The following is a 24,411-nucleotide window of genomic DNA, read 5'->3' on the forward strand; positions in this document are numbered from 1 at the left end:
AACTGGAAACAAATACTCACTCATAACTCATACCACAAGGATACTAAGAGAGAAAAACAGAAACACAAGGCGGGTTTGGAATAAACTCTCAGTCTGACAGGTTCAACTCATCTGGAGGGGTTTATTTAACATGAGTAATAGAGGCTACGTTGTGCATTCAAGATGGCACCCTATATAGGTCAGTGGTTCCCAGCTCCAGTCCTCCCTTATCCCCAACAGCACACATTGTTGTTGTAGCCCCAGACAAAGTCACCTGATTCATCACTAAAATAAGGAGTTCAATTCATATTGAGGATGCTACTGGGACTCTGTACAGGCATCATCATGGTACCTTGGGTTCTTTATACAGGTAGAAAAGGCCTAGCTCTGGTCCATCGCGACGACGACAACAACAACGAGTTGCCTCTGCCTCCGAACGTGCACTAACACCCTGGACCAGAGCTAGAGAAGGACATGACAAAAACATAGAAAAGCTTTACCTTCACCATGTTTTTTTTTTACAGGCTCTCAGTGCTGTTCTAGCACTGGTTTGGAGAAAATGTGATGACTGCATGAGACGCAACACAGTAGAAAGGAGAAGGAAAACAATGGAACAATGACAGCGACTCTGTTCCAGTGACCCTGTTCCAGTGACTCTGATCCAGTGACCCTGATCCAGTGACCCTGTTCCAGTGACTCTGATCCAGTGACCCTGTTCCAGTGACCCTGATCCAGTGACTCTGATCCAGTGACTCTGATCCAGTGACCCTGTTCCAGTGACTCTGATCCAGTGACCCTGTTCCAGTGACTCTGATCCAGTGACCCTGTTCCAGTGACTCTGATCCAGTGACCCTGTTACAGTGACCCTGATCCAGTGACTCTGATCCAGTGACCCTGATCCAGTGACCCTGTTCCAGTGACTCTGATCCAGTGACCCTGTTCCAGTGACCCTGTTCCAGTGACTCTGATCCAGTGACCCTGTTCCAGTGACTCTGATCCAGTGACCCTGTTCCAGTGACCCTGTTCCAGTGACTCTGATCCAGCGACTCTGATCCAGTGCCTCGGTTCCATGTTATTCAGTGTGACAGATAGTTGCCCTTTCAACTTTTCAGAATGCCAACGAGGGAGAGTAAGAAAATGAGAAAAAACGAAAGCGAGGGGAAAAAGAAGCACAGCTAGCCTATCAGTCCTGATTATCTCTCTCTCCCAGCCACAGCCCCAGCCCCAACTCCCAGCCCCAACCACAGCCCCAACCCCAACCCCAACCCCAACCACAGCCCCAACCCCAGCCCCAACCACAGCCACAGCCACAACCCCAGCCCCAGCCCCAACCCCAGCCCCAACCCCAGCCCCAACCCCAGCCCCAACCCCAGCCCCAATCACAGCCCCAACCCCAACCCCAGCCACAACCCCAGCCCCAACCACAGCCCCAACCCCAACCCCAGCCACAGCCACAACCCCAGCCCCAAAGGTCACATAAACTGTACACAGGCAGCGTACTGACACAGTAGAAAACAAGGCTTCTTAATACAACATATTGCTTTCAGCTTTTACTGTACATACAAAAGTCATAGAGTGCTATCCAATGGTAGACTGGGTGGGTGAGCGTTGGGAATAGGTTGGAGTAGTGTTGCAAAAGGGTTTCATCGTAGCATAACCCCAGACGCTCTGTTATAAGAGTAGCAGTGGGGTAACGTGACAGGAAGGACGCTGCAACTACAATCACAATGAAAGAGGAAGGGGATTTTGTTGTTGTTGCTCAGGTTATGCAATTTAAGGGCTGGATTCAATCCATATCGCCGAAGTATCGCGGAAGATCCGTGTGATGTTAAGGCAATTTCCGATTGATCTGACATATGCAGTGTTTACCATGAATGCAGTCTCTCTGACTGTGGGAACATTGCATTTAATTGTCAACCGCACTATAAAGCGGTTCTTCAGCGCCACGGAGTGAATAGAGCCCTAAATCGGGTTAACATACAAACTCCAAGCCTCGATAATCCCTCGATTTGATGATAATTTTTAAGACATTTTATGAACATTTGTTTTAGATTTTTTTGGCAAAAGGGTATTCATACAATTTCTCGATATTAGAATTATGCGTTAATACTCTAATGTTGCATAAGTTATTATAAACAATAGCCAAAATGCTTTGTTTTTAGCATAAAAATTAAAAATAATATCAAATAAACATTAATACCAGTGTAATCTAAGTGGCATTGCATGGTACTATCATATTTATGTCCCTTTAAAGGGGCAGTTCGCTGAAAAACTATCCGTTAGCATTTTGTTCATTGATCCACTGTTAACACAATCCCACAGAATTGTGCGTGTCAGCAGTCATGTTTTCAAGATAGAGCACTTTCAGTACAGAGCAGAAACTGTGACGCTGATGTGTTTTGTTTTTGAGTGAACTATCCCTTTAACAGGGATGGGAACTACTGTATCCAAAGGGGTGAAGTTTGCCTAGGTACAGATCTAGGATCAGCTTCTTCTCCTCCAATCCTAACCTTAACCGTTAGTGGAGGAAATGCAAAACTGACACAAGATCAGTGTCAAGGGGCAACTTCACCCTACTCTGTTGCAACAAACAGCAGCATCACCGTCATGGAGACATTTCAATGGTCATACATTGTATGTAAACATGACCAAATGATGATTCCTGGGTAAGATAATGGAACAGAATGACTGACATATAATCAAAAGACATATTGCATACAGCATCATCACAGCAACTATGTCCATGTCATTTCAAAAAGGTAAAGGTATCTAATTAAGAAACCTTGAGATATAAAATCCTAAGTGGTCGGACTGTATTGCGTGCATGTATCTAGTGCAATGTTTGTAATCGTGTACGTACCGCGCTGAAACCAAGGGCCCCGGTCATGATGAACCTGTAATGAACCTGTACACCAAATACAACCCTCTCCTTTGATTTTGTGTCTTTCTTCATGTTTCAGTTTAGTTTTGTTGTTTGATTTATTTTTGTTGTTGTATAGTTTGTGTGTCGTTGTATTTCAAATGTGTGTGACTGCTGTTGTTTATCAGTGTATCAGTATTTTGTTCCTTGTCATGTTTTGTGGGGGTTTTTGTGGACCGCAGAACGGTAACTGCTGCTTCGGGGAAAAACGAATGGGGATCCAAATAAACAAACAAACACATAAACAAACCAATAAACCCAGTTAGTGGGGTAAATACTACACCCTGTTCTAAGAATACTAACCAAAGAGGCTTTGCGTTATCCCAGGGCATACAACGCAAAGAGAATCATCTGAAAAGATCAAATCACAAAAGAATGACGGCATGGTCATCTTATTTGCCAGCTTAGAGACATTTGGGAAATAAAATAGAATAATGGATAACTAAATGTGGTCTCACTCTATTTTAACACTCGGGTAAAAGCGGGTGGCGTTATGAAAAGGCAGCGGTTGGGAATTACTTTAGTTATTTATATAACATCAACTAGAGGTTGAAAGCAGGTTACAGGAAGAGGTTGAAGAAGCGACATTATGCATAACTCTTCTCTTGAAATCCCACCATAATGTTTTTGGAGCAGGGTTTGGTATGTTACAAATTCATGGAAATGTTCACTTCACACAAAGAGGAATCAGTCGACTCACTACGACTTTAGTCATTCATAGTGTGAAGTGCTCTAATACGATACAGAGGCAGGTTTACTGTATGCAGAGTAAAGGGTTTAGTTCATACAGTAGTTGAACTTCCAGTGTTGGGATCTCCAGTGTAGTTCCAGTAAAGAACATGAATACTTATTGTTCCTCCCACAGGCTTGGTTCTTATTCCACTAAGTCTTGAAACTTGTCTGCTCAATAGACTTGAGTTCCTCTTGAGTAGTTCCAGTGTTGTTGTCATTCTCCAGTGGTAGGATTCAAGCAGCAGGCCTGGGCCCTAGTGGTGAGATCTGGATATTGCACCACCATCCACTACACAGGTCTGGCCCCTAGTGGTGAGATTCATTAACTACACCACCATCCACTACACAGGCCTTTTATACAATATGCAATGTGCTTCATCAGAGCTATGAGGGGAGATTCAGATTTTATAAATCCATCTAGCTATCTGCACAGGATAAACATGTTCTCTATATAAAAAATGGCACATTAGACATATTTATCAATATATTATCATATATGTACATTCACTACTTTTTCATTATGTCTAAAGGTGTTTTATATAACACATCATAGAAAGAGGAACACAAAAAGATACTCAGACTTTTAAAATGAATAAATATATCTAAATTACACCAAAATAAATCAAATGTAATGGAGCAGGAGGTTTGGAAACACTACGAGGTGAGAGGCAGGTGGGGGAGCAGCATCTTTACTATCCAACTGTCTGCTCATTTTGGTATCATCTGTTTGGTGGTACAGTAGTTCGACAGCCTCCACCACTACAGCCTGAACTCAAGCCCTGTTAGGTGTTCAGCTCTGTGTTTCTGCTGACTGTTTCTATCCCTGGAGATGTTACTTGGTAGCGGTGGTTGGTAGAAAGACAAGGAGAGGTAGGTCTTAAAGGCGTGGGTTACTCTGCTGCGCCCCCTGCTGTTTCGGAGTGGCCCTTGTTGCTGGGTTTGTGGGCCTGTTTCTTTTGCTCCTCAAGCTCTTTCTTCGCTCGCCGTTTGTCAAGTTTTTGCCGGTTCCGCCGAGCCTTCTCCATCAGGACCTTGAGATCCTTCACCTTCTTCTTGATCAGAGCCCGGTCCTGGGAGGAGGCAACGCCAAGGGTCTGTACATACACACACCACACGTGTGACACACACACACACACACGCACACACACACACACACACACACACACACACACACACACACACACACACACACACACACACACACACACACACACACACACACACACACACACACACACACACACACACACACACAGGACAAGGGTCAGAGATGGGGGATGTGAGTGAACAGGAGCACTAGTCAGGGAATAAAACTCTATGATCAAAACAAATATAACAGGAGTTGTAACAATTTCAGTCTATATCGGCCCAAAGCTTCAGGGCAAATTACTATATCAAACTGTTAAACTACTTGTACCTTGACGGGTGGCACCAAACACCCTGGAAACAATGACAAAGCATAAACAAGGTGATACAAGTAACTAACTAGTAACTAACTAGTAACTAAGGCCAGGATTCAATCCAAGCAGCAAACTATAACAGACTTTGAGCTGACATGCAGTGTTTACCATGAATGTGATCTCCGCGAACGTCGGGGTGAATGCATTTAAGAGGTGCATTGTGGGCTGCATAGTGTGATGCTCTATAACTCATTTAGAATTGAATCCAGAAGTAACTAACATAGCTGGATATGAACAAAACCACAGACTTCAGTCCGCCACCTTGAGCTCAGTGCTGTCCAGCTGCAGTAGCTGGTCTCCGTCCACATCGTTGACCGTGAACTCTGGGATGTACTGCTCCAGATTTAGTCCCATGAGCCAGCGGGACACCTGCTGGGAGGTCCACTCTGTCACACTGATGTTCTGCCACTGGTGCTGCTTGGGGCACTGGCCCTCATCTAGGATCTAGATGAGGACACACACACACACACACACACACACACACACACACACACACACACACACACACACACACACACACACACACACACACACACACACACACACACACACACACACACACACACACACACACACACACACACACACACACACACACACACACACACACACACACACACACACACACGATATATCTCCACATGCAGTGCCGAGGGCACACATAGTGATGGGTGATTTAAAATGAATCATTTCTAGAACAGAAGTTGAGAGCATGCTGACGACTGAACGTCACATTTGTGACATGCACTTCAATAGATGTTTATGAAAAACAGTAGCCTATGGAAGATTTAGACTAATGAGTAAGCATGCATGTGATGTAAACACAGGCTTTTTACAAGCTTGGTAGACAGTATGGGAACATGCATAATGTTTTGGTGGCCACTCAGAGCTAGATCTCACCTCGTCATCTATCATATCCAGACTCTGAACATGGCAGCACAGAGGACGACAGGACAGGACAGTTTGTTAACACAAAAACACAGCAGCAGCAGTGGCCCAGGGCACACAATGGTACAGGGTACATACAAAATGGCCGACTAGCAAAGCTACAGTTGCTAACATCAAAGATATTAAAGAGAATATAAATTGTAACTTATTAAACATGGAATAGGCCATTTGAACACCATTGTTACACATTCCAGACACTTGGTAACCAGAGGAAACTCAGCATGACATGACAGGAGCACTAGATGGGGAAATATAGGTCCCTTTTCTTCATTTTTTATGTTTGAGGTAATATACTCCATTTATTTTACATTTTAGGTTGAATAACTAGTGATTGTTGATACTTGGTATATTTTTTTATGTGAGATCAAATCCTTGTTTCTCACCTCGTCTGAGGAGAGCACCAGGTTGTGTGAGCGACCGGACTTCTTGGCTTCAGTCCGCAGACCACTGACCTCCACTGAGCTGCTACTGCTGACACTCAGATCATCCTTCACCACAGGACCCTATGTAGAACAACACCATGCAGAAGTCTATTAGACGTTAGTCAAAACATTGTCTACATCCTATATGGAATCCTATTCCCTATAAAGTGCCCTATGGGCCTTGGTCAAAAGTAGTGGGGAATTGGGTGCCATTTCAGACAGCCTGTGGCTGGCTATAGTCTATCTCTGTTCATTTCAAGGTCTATTTCATTGTATTCCCCTCTCAACACAAAACTATTTTTGTTCTATGATGTTTTGAATCTAAAGCTAATAAATGCCAATGTTGAAGTCATTTGCTGCCGATTGATTATTTCAATCAATGATTTCATAATGAATAGAGGGAATATACTGGAGGACCTCCAACAAACATAGACCGTTAAAACCTCATACATTCTACATACAGATAATATTTGCACACCTATGGCTGATTCAGAGACGTATTGTATTATTCAATGATCAAACATGTATGTGATGCAATTCAATTTAACGTAAATATTATACTGTATAATGAAACAGAATGTGTCATTTTACTGTGGCTGGAGCTGTTGTCTGGGGATCTGTATCTGAGCTCAGTCATCTTGAACCTGCAGTGTGTGTGTGTGTGTGTGTGTGTGTGTGTGTGTGTGTGTGTGTGTGTGTGTGTGTGTGTGTGTGTGTGTGTGTGTGTGTGCGTGCGTGCGTGCGTGAGTGAGTGCGTGAGTGAGTGTATGTTTCGTGCGTGCGTGCGTGCGTGTCCCTACGTGCGTGCCTACCTGCGTCTTCATCGTGCGTGCGTGAGTGAGTGCGTGAGTGAGTGTATGTTTCTCTGGCTGCGCGTGCATATGTGTGTGTTAACGCTTATGTCCATGGGCATGTGTGTTTATGTGTGTATGTTTCCCTGTGAGACCTCAGTAGTTCTCTCTGTCCCCAGTGATAACAATAATAAACTCTGTCTGGCAGACCTACCTACCCACCTACCTACCATCTTCATCTCTGAAGTGTACAGCTCCACCACAGGTACCAGACCTTGCAGTTCCTAAACCTACCTACTACTACCTCCCTACCCTACCTCTACCTACCTACCTACCTACCTACCTACCTTGCTACCTACCTACCTACCTACCTACCTACCTTTGAAATGATAATATCCTAAATACCTAAGGATAAATTACCTACCTTGTTATGCCCCAAACGCGACCTTTATTAATGCTCAAAACCGAATAACTGAAATCCTACCTACCTACCTACCTACCTACCTAACTACCTACCTACCTAAATGATGATTAGGGAATAGGAACAGCTGACCTACCTGACCATGACAGTACCTACCTCCTGGCGCTCTCGACCTGGCACCATCTTCATCTCTGAAGTTTACAGCTGGCCAGACCTACCTACCTACCTACCTACCTACCTACCTACCTACCTACCTACCTACCTACCTACCTACCTACCTACCTACCTAACCGCCCCAGGTGGGTGTGCCTTAGTCAACAAGCCATGTGGAGGCTTGAGAAAACATGGTGTCAGCTATAGCCATCATTTGACGTCAGCACAAACATAACCCTCCTTTTGATCTGAGGATTGTGATGTAAGTCTGTCTGATTCTCTAGCCTGTGGCCAGATAGGATCGACTGAGCTGGGTAACTAGTTGCACCTACAGTACCTCTCTGGTCCTTTTTTAGGTGAAAAGCTTGATTCACAATATCTATGACTAATTGAATGGTTTGCAGGCTTGAGGTTTGCGAGAAGAGAGACATACAGCACCTCAACATTTACCTCACCTTAGGGTTATGTATCAGGGATGAAAGACTAGGTACTATGAAAGACATTGGATATTGTACACTGAGTGTACCAAACATTAGGAACACCTTCCTAATATTGAGTTGCAACCCCCTTTTGCCCTCAGAACAGTCTCAATTCGGCAGCATCCACCACAGGTACCCAGCAGCATTGCAGTTCTTGACACACTCAAACTGGTGCCCCTTGCACCTACTACCATACCCCGTTCAAAGGCACTTCTTTAGTCCTTCTCCTCCCCTTCATCTATACTGATTGAAGTGGATTTAACAAGTGACATCAATAAGGAATCATAGCTTTGACCTGGTCAGTCAATGTCTTGGAAAGCGCAGGTGTTCATAATGTTTTGTACACTCAGTGTATGGAAGTGATTTCCCCATTGCTATAGCTTGATTAATAACATCAGTGGCTAGAGAATATCTAATTAATGAATTACTACGGACAAATCAAACATAATCAGTCCCAAAGTGTGCGCCAGATAATGTGATTAAAAGAGAAATGCCGTAATGCAAAAACCCAACCTTTGAAATGATAATATCTAAATACATGAGTTATGATGATTCCCTTGAAGGATAAATTACTGGTCTATATATGAATCTAATCCAATACGCCTTCTATATTTGTGCAAATTACTGAAATGAACTTCAATAACAAGTGCATTAAGAATATGCTAATCAGACCGCTTCATACACTGCTATGTATAGTAGTTGTTTTGTATTCTGTTTGATTGGGTAAGATTGGAGAAATAAAAATACAAATACAATACCAAGTAATATGAATAGGAGAAGAAGTGTGGCCATGTAAGAGATTTCTGTTAAACAGAAAGGCATCAGAACCGGACAGAGGTTAAATCAATGCAACGAAAAACAAACAATATGCACCACAATAGCCTACAGTTATTATATAATAATATGCATTAGCACACTTCAGTCAGCACTGTCAATATGTATTATCATGGAGATGCCCTGTTACTGTTTACTATGTACATTGGGGTTCTCTTCACATACATACCTTGGCCTTGAGTTTCTCTGGGCTATTCTCAGCAGAGGGTTCTGTAGAACTGAGGAGAAGAGGCATGAGTTGGTAGAGAAACAGATTGTCATATTGGTAGAAAACAACTATAGACATGAGAACAGATTTACTAAACATTCACACCAGTAAAACACTTCTCCAGAGAGAAAATCAAAGGAGAAGAACAAAAGGTTGAAGGTCAAAGAAGAAACCAAATAGGTTCATGCAGTATCTTTGTATTTCTCCTCCTCTCTAAGGATAACAGGGCTGGACGCGTAGTGAACTGACCCAGGCAGTATTAGAGGTGAGGTGGACGCTAAACGGATTGGACACATTGACCTCTCTCTGATCCAGGGCTGAGTCACACAGAAATGCATCTACTAAACACAAGACCTGAATACTGTGTGTGTGTGTGTGTGTGTGTGTGTGTGTGTGTGTGTGTGTGTGTGTGTGTGTGTGTGTGTGTGTGTGTGTGTGTGTGTGTGTGTGTGTGTGTGTGTGTGTGTGTGTGTGTGTGTGTGTGTGATGGAGGGGTGGGTTTGGTGGGATGGAGGGGGGAGTTGGTGGGATGGAGGGGTGGGTTTGGTGGGTGGGTTGGTAGGATGGAGGGGTGGGTTTGGTGGATTGGAGGGGTGGGTTTGGTGGGATGGAGGGGTGGGTTTGGTGGGATGTAGGGGTTGGTTTGGTGGGACGGAGGGGTGGGTTTGGTGGGATGGAGGGGTGGGTTTGGTTGGATGGAGGGGTGAGTTTGGTGGGATGGAGAGGTGGGTTTGGTGGGATGGAGGAGTGGGTTTGGTGGGATGGAGAGGTGGGTTTGGTGGGATGGAGAGGTGGGATGGTTGGATGGAGAGGTGGGTTTGGTGGGATGGGTGTGCAGTGACCCCTGTGTGTTGTGTAGGAGTCCCAGCTGTGTTGCTTTCTTCAATCACAGCAACTGCTTCCAGCCAACCAGAGTGTGCCTCACGCAGTCATACAGACTGTCACAGCAGCTGCTGCCAGCCAACCAGAGTCAGGCTCACTCAGTCATACAGACAGTCTCAGAGTCTGACCCACAGTGGGGATTTAAATGACCAGTCGCAGATACAGACACACACACACAGGCACATCGTCTGCAACCGCTCTAAAACATTGTAGAGTAAGCCCTCAGTACGGATCTCAGACAGTTTAAGTAGACAGTATCTAACAGCACAGCAGTCAAAGGAACGGGTAGTATCCTGCAGGAGCCTGCACCGTGTGCTGTCACTTTGAGAGCGCATCAGCAGTCAAAATATAGCTCTTCTGGCTCTCTGTGGAGAGCTCTGGGTCGGCGGGGCAGTTTCACAGTGTGTGCAACTCTGCAGAAGTTATGTTCATTTTCAGTGTGTTTTTAAAGTGTTTAAGTCGATCGGCGGTGTATCTTCTGGGGCCACTCCTGTCATTGATTGCATGGCGGTAGCAACATTGTTGTGAAGCTTTGACAAACAAACCAACCAACCATCAGGTGTATTTGACAGACAGTCGTTGCAACTGCAAGCCTGAAGTCAACAGCTAAGACCCCTTTCTCTTTCTTACTCTCATTTTCCTTTCAGTGCTTTACACTGCAATAGACTTTCTGTTTTTTCAATGACCTCCCTTTAATGTTCAGTGGCGCTGAACTATTATTTCCCTGACAGACATATTTGGGTTGACATTTTAGTAAAAGGGAGGTTGCATGCAAGTTTATTGTTGTTTGAAGTGTTTTGATTTGGTGTGGTACTATTGGCATTTCAAGGCCTTTGTTATGTCTATGAAAACACCCCCACAAACCCATTCACCCCCCCCCCTCACCCATTCACACCCCCTCACTCTCCCCACACACCCATTCAACCCCCCCCACTCCTCTACTGGAAGGTAAAACAGAATATTGCACATTCTCTATGGGTTATGACTGGGTATTATTGGTTGGGTGCTGTGACTTGTGTTTTACATGGTCTCAGTCTCCAGTCTCTATGCTGTAATAGTCTATGTGCAGGGGGGCTAGGGTCAGTCTGTTATATCTGGTGAAATTCTCCTGTCCTATCTGGTGTCCTGTGTGAATTGAAATATGCTCCCTTTAATCATGCCTCAGGACTACCTAGCCTGATGACTCCTGGCTGTCCACAGCCCACAGTCCACTGCTGCTCCAGTTCTGCCTGCGGCTAGGGGGGAACCTTGACCTGTGCTACCTTGTCCTGGACCTGCTGTTTTCATCTCTCTCTCTCTCTGTGTCTCTGTGTCTCTGTCTCTCTCTCTACTGCACCTTCTGTCTCGACCTCTTAATGCTCGGCTATGAAAAGCCACCTGTCATTTACTCCAAAGGTACTAACTTGTTGCACCCTCTACAACCACTGTGATTATTATTATTTGACCCTGCTGGTCATCTATGAACTTTTCACCATCTTAAAGAACAATCTGTCCTTAAATGGCCATGTGCTCTTATTATCTCCACCCGGCATAGACAGAAGAGGACTGGCCACCCCTCAGAGCCTGGTTCATCTCTAGGTTTCTAATCTCCACCCAGCACAGACAGAAGAGGACTGGCCACCCCTCAGAGCCTGGTTCCTCTCTAGGTTTCTTTCTAGGTTCCTGCCTTTCTAGGGAGTTTTTCCTAGCCACCGTGCTTCTACATCTGCATTGCTTGCTGTTTGGGGTTTTAGGCTGCGGATCTGTACAGAACTTTGTGTCATCTGCTGATGTAAAAAGGGCTTTATAAATACATTTGATAGATATGGTGTGCCTAAACGGTTACACTATCTCTTCTGCTGATGTGTGTCTGGTAAGGGGTCTCTATCTATCCTACTCTTTTCCTTTCGGCGGGGTTAATCATTTTCTTTACCCTCTCTAACAATATCAATACAAACTCTAGACGCTCATCTGGGGTCAGTTTAGCATTTCCCCCTTTAAGGTTAGAATGGGAGGGGAAGCTGATCATAGATCTGTACCTAGGGGAAACTTCACCCTGGAGTCAGAGGAACACAGCGGCGGGGATGTGGTTAGTACCTGTTTCCAGGTGAGCTTCTGGGGTTCTTCCCTTTGCTTCGTGTCACTGGGTCCAGACCTCTCCTGATGGTCTTCTCCTCCAGGCTGAGAGAGGGGCTGGACACCACAGGAGACTGAGACCCTGCACACATCATCAGAGGTTCAGCAAATATATGCAAACATAAAGCTAAGATAGTGATAACCTACATTGGAATCAAGCATGTGACTTTCTTGTAAAATCATAATTGAAGACAATGGGCGATCTGAGCGATAATTTGGGCTCTACACTCATATTCTTGAGATGCTCGCCTTAAACATGTGTGTAAGAGTTAACTTAAAAACCACAAGTAACATAGTTTAGGGTAAGTAAGCTTTGTCAAAGCCAGAATGGATCATAGGGAAGGAGGCTCCTGTATCTATAGTGATGAACGATAAAATATTTTATGATGTGGTTCTACACTGACCCTCGTTGTCTGCAGCCTGCTGGAGGAGAGTATTTCTGGGGGAGTCCTCAGCACTGCCAGGGGCCCTGGAGGGTCTGGACTCATCCACAGTACTGGAAGCTGCACTCCGGATGGACGAACGAGTACTGCCAGGGCCCTCTGATGCCTGGAGAGACGGGAGGTGAGAAGGGGGGACAAAGTGAGGGTGGATCAATAGAAAAGGAAAAAGAGGGAAGTAGGGATAGAAAGAGAGACAGAGATGAACACAGAGAAAGAGACATTTACTTTAACAATGCTATCAAAAAAAGAGAGAAACTGAGACAGTTCACCCTAAGGCACCTGACATCCACCTAACTCAGTAAATTAAACATGTCCTCTGTCCCTCTCTCTCTCCCCCTCTCTCTCTCTCTATGTACCATTATCCGGAGGTAGTTATCTTACTGAGTAAAGGTTACACACCAATTGCATGATTTCCTCCAGGATAGTGGCCGGTGACTGTCTGTCTCCAGTATAGTGGACGGTGACTGTCTGTCTCCAGTATAGTGGACGGTGACTGTCTGTCTCCAGTATAGTGGACGGTGACTGTCTGTCTCCAGTATAGTGGACGGTGACTGTCTGTCTCCAGTATAGTGGACGGTGACTGTCTGTCTCCAGTATAGTGGGCGGTGACTGTCTGTCTCCAGTATAGTGGGCGGTGACTGTCTGTCTCCAGTATAGTGGGTGGTGACTGTCTGTCTCCAGTATAGTGGCCGGTGACTGTCTGTCTCCAGTATAGTGGACGGTGACTGTCTGTCTCCAGTATAGTGGGCGGTGACTGTCTGTCTCCAGTATAGTGGACGGTGACTGTCTGTCTCCAGTATAGTGGGCGGTGACTGTCTGTCTCCAATATAGTGGGCGGTGACTGTCTGTCTCCAGTATAGTGGGCGGTGACTGTCTGTTTCCAGTATAGTGGACGGTGACTGTCTGTCTCCAGTATAGTGGACGGTGACTGTCTGTCTCCAGTATAGTGGACGGTGACTGTCTGTCTCAGGTATAGTGGACGGTGACTGTCTGTCTCCAGTATAGTGGCCGGTGACTGTCTGTCTCCAGTATAGTGGACGGTGACTGTCTGTCTCCAGTATAGTGGCCGGTGACTGTCTGTCTCCAGTATAGTGGACGGTGACTGTCTGTCTCCAGTATAGTGGGCGGTGACTGTCTGTCTCCAGTATAGTGGGCGGTGACTGTCTGTCTCCAGTATAGTGGCAGGTGACTGTCTGTCTCCAGTATAGTGGCCGGTGACTGTCTGTCTCCAGTATAGTGGACGGTGACTGTCTGTCTCCAGTATAGTGGCCGGTGACTGTCTGTCTCCAGTATAGTGGACGGTGACTGTCTGTCTCCAGTATAGTGGGCGGTGACTGTCTGTCTCCAATATAGTGGGCGGTGACTGTCTGTCTCCAGTATAGTGGGCGGTGACTGTCTGTTTCCAGTATAGTGGACGGTGACTGTCTGTCTCCAGTATAGTGGCAGGTGACTGTCTGTCTCCAGTATAGTGGCCGGTGACTGTCTGTCTCCAGTATAGTGGACGGTGACTGTCTGTCTCCAGTATAGTGGGCGGTGACTGTCTGTCTCCAATATAGTGGGCGGTGACTGTCTGTCTCCAGTATAGTGGGCGGTGACTGTCTGTTTCCAGTATAGTGGACGGTGACTGTCTGTCTCCAGTATAGTGGACGGTGACTGTCTGTCTCCAGTATAGTGGACGGTGACTGTCTGTCTCAGGTATAGTGGACGGTGACTGTCTGTCTCCAGTATAGTGGCCGGTGACTGTCTGTCTCCAGTATAGTGGACGGTGACTGTCTGTCTCCAGTATAGTGGCCGGTGACTGTCTGTCTCCAGTATAGTGGACGGTGACTGTCTGTCTCCAGTATAGTGGGCGGTGACTGTCTGTCTCCAGTATAGTGGGCGGTGACTGTCTGTCTCCAGTATAGTGGCAGGTGACTGTCTGTCTCCAGTATAGTGGCCGGTGACTGTCTGTCTCCAGTATAGTGGACGGTGACTGTCTGTCTCCAGTATAGTGGACGGTGACTGTCTGTCTCCAGTATAGTGGACGGTGACTGTCTGTCTCCAGTATAGTGGACGGTGACTGTCTGTCTCCAGTATAGTGGACGGTGACTGTCTGTCTCCCTAGATTAAGCCTATATATTCCTGGGCCACGTCCCAAATGGCACCCTATTCCCTATATAGTACACTACTAGTGCTCTATAAAGGGAATAGAGTGGAATTTGGGACAAAGCCCTGTTCATTATTTTTGCTCAGTTAAGGGACAGATCTTATAAATGGGAAAGAGTGTTCTCCAAAAGAGACTTTACCAGCAATTATCTCAGTAAGGAGGGGGAATAGGCTTTTCCCCACTCAGCACTAGATTGATGTGCCGTAGGGCACTGACTTGAAGCCAGCAATTAATACATTACATAAAGGCTTTTTTATAAGGTCAGAGGACGGACAGGGCTAACCACACAAACACTGTTCGTGTAATTCACTTTAAATAAAACATTTACATGTCAAAACAGTTCAATTAATTTTCATTGAGTAATGTGATACAACATCTGGTGGACAGAGGTGAACAGAGGTGTTTGTGTGTTTGTGTAGGTTTGTGTCCATACTAACCTCTCCCTCTGTAGAGCTGATGCTGTCCTGTAGTAGTCCTCTGGAGAGTCTCTGTTTGCTACCAGCGTGGGGAAGCGCCTCACTCATCTCTAGAACAACACACACAACACAACCATCCTTAGTTACATGTGTTCAACAGTCATAAAGGTCTAGCCTGATCCCAGGTCTGTTTGACATGACAAGGGGTTGACATGATAGCACAAACAGATCTGGGACCAGGCTAATAAAGGTCCACTTGGTTGATACATTTTAATTAAATTCTAAAGCAAGTCTGTGATAAAAAATGAAGGTTTGTCATCAGATCCTATTGAAATGTAGATCTATAGAACGTAGAAGCTGTTGTCATCATGTCAGAGGTAATCTCTCCCGTCTCCCTCCCTCTCTCTCTCTCTCTCTCTCCCTCCCTCCCTCCCCCTGTCTCTCTTACTGATATTGCTTATTGAACTGTCTCATTCAGTTTTTCCAGATCTGGATCAGTATTCAGAGACTGCCCATTGTCCCCTTATCAGGCCAATTATGGAGATAGCAGATCAAGGGCCACTGTAATCCATAATAACAGACTGGGCCTGGGAGAAAAAGCCGGAGGAGCCCAGAAGAAAAACAGGCCAGTAAAAGTCTCCCAAAAGGAACCCTACTCCATTTTTAATGTAACTAGGGAAGTCAGTTAAGAACTAATTCTGATTTACAATGACAGCCTACACTGGACGATGCTAGGCCAGTTGTGCACCACCCTATGGGACTCCCAATCACGGCCGGTTGTGATATAGCCTGGAATCAAACTAGGGTCTGTAGTGATGCCTCTAGCACTGAGATGCAGTGTCTTAGACCGCTGCGATACAGCCTGGGTCTGTAGTGACGCCTCTAGCACTGAGATTCAGTGCCTTAGACCACTGCGCCACTCAGGAGTCCATCCACAGTGCACTACTTCTTTTCAGGGCCCATAGAGAATACAGAATAGGGTGCCATTTGGGACACAACCCAAAAACCCAGACGTGTGTTTACGTGTTACAGACAGAATTTGTTTACTGTTTGTTTGTTAACTGAAGTGGCATTGGAGTACGAGGTCAAAGTTTAAAGTGCATTCAGAGGTAATGCACAGTGACAAAAAAAAGAGTAAGAGGGATTTGCTAAAAAAAAAAGGAGCAACAAACAAAACAAGCTTTAATGCAAAACCAAATCTCAAGCCTTTGGTACTGTATGTCTGGGAGCTAGTGTTGACAGTGTGCAGCAACACAAGCTGCATTCTAAATAACATGGAGTCAGACACAGTCCTGTCTGCCTCTTGATGTCGCAACTAAAGCAATAACAGCACAGTTTGAGGGCATAGGAAATAGGAAACAAGCTGATAGGAGAGCTGTAGGGTGTATCTCAGGGTTTGAGTGACACTGACACATCAACCCTCCTAAGGATATGTCATTTGTCTCTACAGCCTCCATTGTCGTATTGAAATACCCCGATAGAGACGTATTGCTAAAGCAGGGACATTGTGATGGGTGGACAAGCTGTCCTTGTTACATTGGCAATAACATTTATAGAAATAGTGTCCTGAATCTCCCTCACAGTACATACTGTAAACAATGCATCATCTACACAGTGTGTTCATCTCAAATGGCACCCTATTCCCTATATAGTGCACTACTTTTGACCAGGACCGCGGCCTGATCTTGGTCTATAACTATGTAAATTATATAGATATAGATGTAGAGATAAATTACATAAATATGTAGATGTAGAGAGGTAAATTATATAGATGTATAGGTAAATTATATAGATATAGATGTAGAGAGGTAAATAATAAAGATATAGATATAGAGAGGTAAATTATAGATATATATGTTGAGAGATAAATTATATAGACATAGATGTAGAGAGGTAAATTCAATAGATATAGATACAGTACCAGTCAAATGTTTGGACACCTGCTCATTCAAGTTTCCTTTTTCTTTTCTTTTTTTTACAATTTTCTGCATTGTAGAATAATAGTGAAGACATTAAAATGATGAAATAACACATATGTAATTGTAGTAATCAAAAAAAGTGTTAAACAAATCAAAATACATTTTATATTTTACTTCAAAGTAACCAGCCTTTGCCTTGATGACAGCTTTGCACATGCTTGGCATTCTCTCAACCAGCTTCACCTGGAATGCTTCTCCAACAGTCTTGAAGGAGTTCCCACATTTGCCCAGTGTCACAACTTCTACCGAAGTTGAGGCCTCTCCTTGTTCGGGCGTTGCTCGGCTGTCAACGTCAGCGGGCTTCTAGCCATCATTGATCCATTTTTCATTTTCCATTGGTTTTGTCTTGTCTTCCTACACACCTGGTTCCAATCCCATTCATTACCTGTTGTGTATTTAACCCTCTGTTTCCCCTCATGTCCTTGTCAGAGATTGTTTGTTGTTCATGATCGTGTAGTTTGTATTGGTGCGCGACGGGTCCTTGTACCTACTTTGTTTTGATTATGTATTATGGTTTTGGAGCTGTGTTTTTCAGTTATTAAACTACTCCATTATACCGAGTTCGATTCTCCTGCGCCTGTCCTCCCTGCCGCCTGTCCTCCCTGCCACCTATACACACGTCGATGACACTCAGCACTTGTTGGCTGCTTTTCCTTCACTCTGAGGTCCAACTCATCCCAAACCATCTCAATTGGAATGAAGTCGAGTGATGGTGGAGGCCAGGTCATCTGATGCAGCACTCCATCCCTCTCCTTTTTGGTCAAATAGCCCTTACACAGCTTGGAGGTGTGTTGGGTCATTGACCTGTTGAAAAACAAATGATAGGCCCACTAAGTGCAAACCAGAAGGGATGGCGTATCGTTGCAGAATGATGTGGTAGCCTTGCTGGTTAAGTGTGCCTTGAATTCTAAATAAATCACAGACAGTGTCACCAGCAAAGCACCCCCACACAATCACACCTCCTCCTCCATGCTTCATGGTGGGAACCACACCTACTCTGCGTCTCACAAAGACACAGCGGTTGGAACAAAATATCTCAAATTTGGACTTGTCAGACCAAAGGACAGATTTCCACTGGCTAATGTCCTTTACTTGTGTTTCTTGGCCCCAGAAATTCTACCATGAAGGCCTGGTTCACGCAGTCTCATCTGAACAGTTGATATTGGGATGTGCCTGTTGAACTCTGTGAAGCATTTATTTGGGCTGCAATTTCTGAGGCTTGTAACTCTAATGAACTTATCCTCTGCAGCAGAGGTAACTCTGGTCTTCCTTTCCTGTAGCGTCCTCATGAGAGCCAGCTTCATCATCGCGCTTAATGTTTTTTGCGACTGCACTTGAAGAAACTTTCAAAGTTCTTGACATTTTCCGGATTGACGGACCATCATGTCTTAAAGTAATGATGGACTGTTCTTTCTCTTCGCATATTTGAGTTGTTCTTGCCATAATATGGACTAGATCTTTTACCAAATAGAGCTATCTTCTGTATACCACTCCTACCCTGTCACAACACAACTGATTGGCTCAAACGCAATAAGGAAATCAATTCCACAAAGGCACACCTGTTCATTGAAATGCATTCCATTTCATAAAGCTGGTTGAGAGAATGCCAACAGTGTGCAAAGCCATCATCAAGGCAAAGGGTGGCTACTTTGAATAATTTCAAATATAAAATATATTTTGATTTGTTCAACACTTTTTTGGTTGCTACATGATTCCATATGTGTTCTTTCATAGTGTTGATATCTTCACTATTATTCTACAATGTGGAAAATAGAAAGATAAAGAAAAACCCTTGAATGAGTAGGTGTGTCCAAACTTTCGACTGGTACTGTATATGATTTAGTATATGTAAAGACAAGATTAAATCAAGAATAGTCTGATGGGTGACAATATTAGCCTATAACTTATATATTATCACTTATATATTATCACTTGTGAATGATGCCCAGCATAAGAAACAATTCCTTTGTTTTTGGCTACCTTTTTGAATCATAGTCACTCACATCTCATGTAGCTTAGCCCAATAATGTTTGCATCACAACTAAAGTGGCCACATAATTTCTTAAAATTAAGCACATTTATCGGCTTTACAAGGGATATATGGCATCACCGGCATATATAGTTTCAAGTTTGGTGAAGATAATTTTCACCATAAAAATGCACCTTTATAATAAAAGCATTACACGCAAAATTGCATTTGCGGTCACTTTTGATAAGGGTGTTTTATAGCCTGCTACCATGTATAAGGGTGTTTTATAGCCTGCTACCATGTGGGCATTTCTGCGCTTATAGCCTGCTACCATGTGGGCATTGCTGCGCTTATAGCCTGCTACCATGTGGGCATTGCTGCGCTTATAGCCTGCTACCATGTGGGCATTGCTGCGCTTATATGTCTTCACTATTATTCTACAATGAGGAACATAGTAAAAATAAAGAAAAACCCTTGAATGAGTAGGTGTTCTGAAACATTTGACTGGTACTGTAGGATGTAGAGAGGTAAATTATATAGATATAGATGTAGAGAGGTAAATAGCATAGATATAGATGTAGAGGTAAATGACAGATATAGATGTAGAGAGGTAAATTATATAGATGTAGAGGTAAAGGATATACATAGATGAGAGATAAATCACATAGATATACATGTAGAGAATTAAATAGCATAGATATAGATGTAGAGAGGTAAATATCATAGATCTAGATGTAGAGAGGTAAATATCATATATGTAGCAAGCTAAATTATATAGATATAGATGGAGGGAAATGATATAGATATAGAGGTAAATGATATTGATATAGAGAGGTAAATAATATAGATATAGATGTAGAGAGGTAAATTATTTAGATATAGATGTAGAGAGGTAAATTATTTAGATATAGATGTAGAGAGGTAAATTAGATAGAAATAGATGTACAGTGGGGCAAAAAATTATTTAGTCAGCCACCAATTGTGCAAGTTCTCCCACTTAAAAAGATGAGAGAGGCCTGTAATTTTCATCATAGGTACACGTCAACTATGACAGACAAAATGGGAAAAAAATGTAGGATTTTTAATGAATTAATTTGCAAATTATGGTGGAAAATAAGTATTTGGTCAATAACAAAAGTTTATCTCAATACTTTGTTATATACCCTTTGTTGGCAATGACAGAGGTCAAACCGTTTTCTGTAAGTCTTGACAAGGTTTTCACACACTGTTGCTGGTATTTTGGCCCATTCCTCCATGCAGATCTCTTCTAGAGCAGTGATGTTTTGGGGCTGTTGCTTTTATACTGATAACAAGTTCAAACAGGTGCCATTAATACAGGTAACGAGTGGAGGACAGAGGAGCCTCTTAAAGAAGAAGTTACATGTATGTGAGAGCCAGAAACCTTGCTTGTTTGTAGGTGACCAAATACTTATTTCCCACCATAATTTGCAAATAAATTCATTAAAAATCCTACAATGTGAATTTCTGGATTTTTTTTGTCATTTTTTCTGTTGAAGTGTACCTATGATGAAAATTACAGGCCTCTCTCAGAACTTGCACAATTGGTGGCTGACTAAATACTTTTTTGCCCCACTGTAAATTATATGGTAAATAATATAGATATAGATGTAGAGAGGTAATGTACATATATATAGATGTAGAGGTAAAGTATATAGATATAAATGTAGAGGTAAAGTATAGAAATATAGACGTAGAGAGGTAAATTAGATAGAAATAGATGTAGAGAGGTACATATAGATATAGAGAGGTAAACTATATAGATATAAATGTAGAGTAGTAAATTATATAGATGTAGAGAGGTAAATTATATAGATGTAGAGAGGTAAATTATATATATATAGACGTGGAGAGGTAAATTATATAGATGTAGAGAGATAAATTATATATATAGACGTGGAGAGGTAAATTATATAGATATAAATTTAGAGAGGTAAATGATATAGATATAGACTTAGAGGTAAATGACAGATATAGATGTAGAGAGGTAAAATATACAGATATAGATGTAGAGGTAAAGTATATAGATATAAATGTAGAGGTAAAGTTTAGAAATATAGACGAAGAGAGGTAAATTAGATAAAAATAGATGTAGAGAGGTAAACTATATAGATATAAATGTAGAGTAGTATATTATATAGATGTAGAGAGGTAAATTATATAGATGTAGAGAGGTAAATTATATACATTATATATAGACGTGGAGAGGTAAATTATATACAGTTCCTTGCGAAAGTATTCGGCCCCCTTGAACTTTGCGACCTTTTGCCACATTTCAGGCTTCAAACATAAAGAGATAAAACTGTATTTTTTTGTGAAGAATCAACAACAAGTGGGACACAATCATGAAGTGGAACGACATTTATTGGATATTTCAAACTTTTTTAACAAATCAAAAACTATTCAATCAATTCAATCAAAACTTATTCAGCCCCCTTAAGTTAATACTTTGTAGCGCCACCTTTTGCTGTGATTACAGCTGTTGATTCTTCACAAAAAATACAGTTTTATATCTTTATGTTTGAAGCCTGAAATGGCAAAAGTGGCAAAAGGTCGCAAAGTTCAAGGGGGCCGAATACTTTTGCAAGGCACTGTATATAGACGTGGAGAGGTAAATTATATAGATATAAATGTATAGAGGTAAATTATATAGATGTAGAGAGATAAATTAAAGAGATATAGATGTAGAGAGGTAAATCATATAGTTATAGACGTGGAGAGGTAAATTATATAGATATAAACGTAGAGAGGTAAATGACATAGATATAGACGTAGAGAGATAAATGACATAGATATAGATGTAGAGAGGTAAAATATACAGATATAGATGTAGAGAGGTAAATTATATAGATATAGAGGTAAATTATATAGATATAGAGAGTGAAATTATATAGATATAGATATAGATGTAGAGAGGTAAATTATATACATATATAGATGTAGAGAGGTAAATTATATAGATATAGAGAGGTAAATTATATAGATATAGATGTAGAGAGGTAAATTATATACATATATGTAGAGTGATAGGTAAATTAAGTATTTTAAGCTCAATGGGAAGTGGGGGATGAGAATGAATGGATGACTAGTCACAGGGTCCCTGTTGTGACTCACTACAGAATCATCTGAACATGACCAGTAATGTTTATTATATTACCACAGTGTAAGGATATTATTGCCTGGGGAGGGAGATAGCTATAATAGTAGTAGAGTGTAAGCATCGTATTTCAGTATTTCCCCATTTCCCTGAGACTCACCTCTGGCAGGACCGGCCTTTCCAGGACTCCGTTGGGCACTGTTGTTGTTATTCACCTGGATGCCATTTTGTTTCATCAGTTGCATCAGCTCAAACTCCAGGGCTGCAATCTGTGAAGAAACCATTTCGAGTTTCAGTGTAAGTGACCCAAGTTAAAACTTGTTTTTCAACCACTCCACACATTTCTTGTTACAAACTACAGTTTTGGCAAGTCGGCTAGGACAGCTCCATTGTACATGACACAAGTATTTTTTACAGACAGTTCATTCACTGTATCACAATTCCAGTCGGTCAGAATTTTACATACACTAAGTTGACTGTGCCTTTAAACAGCTTGGAGAATTCCCGAAAATTATGTCATGGCTTTAGAAGCTTCTGATAGGCTAATTGACATAATTTCAGTCAATTGGAGGTGTACCTGTGGATATATGTTAAGGCCTACCTTCAAACTCAGTGCCTCTTTGCTTGACATCATGGGAAAATCAAAAGAAATCAGCCAATACCTCAGAAAAGAATTGTAGACCTCCACAAGTCTGATTCATACTTGGGAGCAATTTCCAAATGCCTGAAGGTACCACGTTCATCTATATAAACCATAGTACGCAAGTATAAACACCATGGGACCACGCAGTCGTCATACCGCTCAGGAAGGAGACGCGTTCTGTCTCCTAGAGATGAACGTACTTTGGTGCGAATAGTGTGAATCGATCCCAGAATAACAGCAAAGGACCTTGTGAAGATGCTGGAGGAAATGGGTACAAAAGTATCTATATCCAAAGTAAAACGAGTCCTATATCGACATAACCTGAAAGGCCGCTCAGCAAGGAAGAAGCCACTGCTCCAAAACTGCCATAAAAAAGCCAGACTATAGTTTGCAACTGCAAATGGGGACAAATATCGTACTTTTTGGAGAAATGTCCTCAGGTCTGATGAAACAAAAATAGAACTGTTTAGCCATAATGACCATCGTTATGGTTGGAGGAAAAAGGGGGAGGCTTGCAAGCCGAAGAACACCATCCCAACCGTGAAGCACGGGGGTGGCAGCATCATGTTCTGGGGGTGCTATGCTGCAGGAAGGGCTGGTGCACTTCACAAAATAGATGGCGTTATGAGGAAGGAAAATTAGGTGGATATATTGAAGCAACATCTCAAGACATCAGTCATGAAGTTAAAGCTTGGTCGCAAATGGGTCTTCCATTTGGACAATGACCCCAAGCATACTTCCAAAGCTGTGGCAAAATAGCTTAATGACAACAAACGCAAGGTATTGGAGTGGCCATCACAAAGCCCTGACCTCAATCCCATAAAAAAATTTGTGGGCAGAACTGAAAAAGCATGTGCGAGCAAGGAGGTTACCCAAAACGTTTGACCCAAGTTACACTCAATTAGCATTGCCTTTAAATAGTTTATGTAAACTTCTGACCCACTGGGAATGTGATGAAAGAAATAGAACCTGAAATAAATCATTCTCTCTACTATTATTCTGACATTTCACATTCTTAAACTAAAGTGGTGATCCTAACTGACCTAAGACAGGGAATCTTTCCTAGGATTACATGTCAGGAATTGGGAAAAACTGAGTTTAAATGTATTTGGCTAAAGTGTATGTAAACTTCTGACTTCAACTGTATGTGTATGCGACCAATACAAATGGATTTGATTCTAATTGTCAACTAATCATAAAGCCCTGGACTAGGTAAATCAGGGGAAAGAGTTAAGAGCTACAACAAAATTGTGATACATCTGGGGTGACCGCAAGGTGAGGTTTGAAGACCACTGTGCTAATCAAACCAGTGTGGTAATCAAAATAATGTGCTTATGTTAAGTGGGCTGGTATGTT

The 24,411-nt window shown here is 42.7% G+C and overlaps 1 protein-coding gene across 7 annotated transcripts in view; it reads right to left on the reverse strand.

Annotated features, from left to right (window-relative positions):
- Positions 1-1,419: 1,419 nt before the first annotated feature.
- The window catches only part of ppp1r9a (protein phosphatase 1, regulatory subunit 9A), a 115,496-nt gene continuing 92,504 nt past the window's right edge, over positions 1,420-24,411 (reverse strand). For 3 of the 7 annotated variants that reach the window (XM_046326382.1, XM_046326381.1, XM_046326383.1), the window contains exons 11-20: positions 22,573-22,681; positions 15,371-15,459; positions 12,749-12,893; positions 12,306-12,426; positions 9,309-9,357; positions 9,064-9,108; positions 6,423-6,542; positions 5,992-6,015; positions 5,353-5,535; positions 1,420-4,725 (exon numbers count right to left, since the gene is read on the reverse strand). In XM_046326382.1, the coding sequence (XP_046182338.1) occupies positions 4,522-4,725; positions 5,353-5,535; positions 5,992-6,015; positions 6,423-6,542; positions 9,064-9,108; positions 9,309-9,357; positions 12,306-12,426; positions 12,749-12,893; positions 15,371-15,459; positions 22,573-22,681 (1,089 nt within the window). In that variant the 3' untranslated portion in view covers positions 1,420-4,521. The remainder of the gene's footprint in view (positions 4,726-5,352; positions 5,536-5,991; positions 6,016-6,422; positions 6,543-9,063; positions 9,109-9,308; positions 9,358-12,305; positions 12,427-12,748; positions 12,894-15,370; positions 15,460-22,572; positions 22,682-24,411) is intronic. The other 4 variants (XM_046326387.1, XM_046326384.1, XM_046326385.1 and 1 more) reach the window with 3 other exon arrangements.

Source organism: Oncorhynchus gorbuscha, linkage group LG24, assembly GCF_021184085.1.
Source record: "Oncorhynchus gorbuscha isolate QuinsamMale2020 ecotype Even-year linkage group LG24, OgorEven_v1.0, whole genome shotgun sequence".
Classification (NCBI taxonomy): domain Eukaryota; kingdom Metazoa; phylum Chordata; class Actinopteri; order Salmoniformes; family Salmonidae; genus Oncorhynchus; species Oncorhynchus gorbuscha.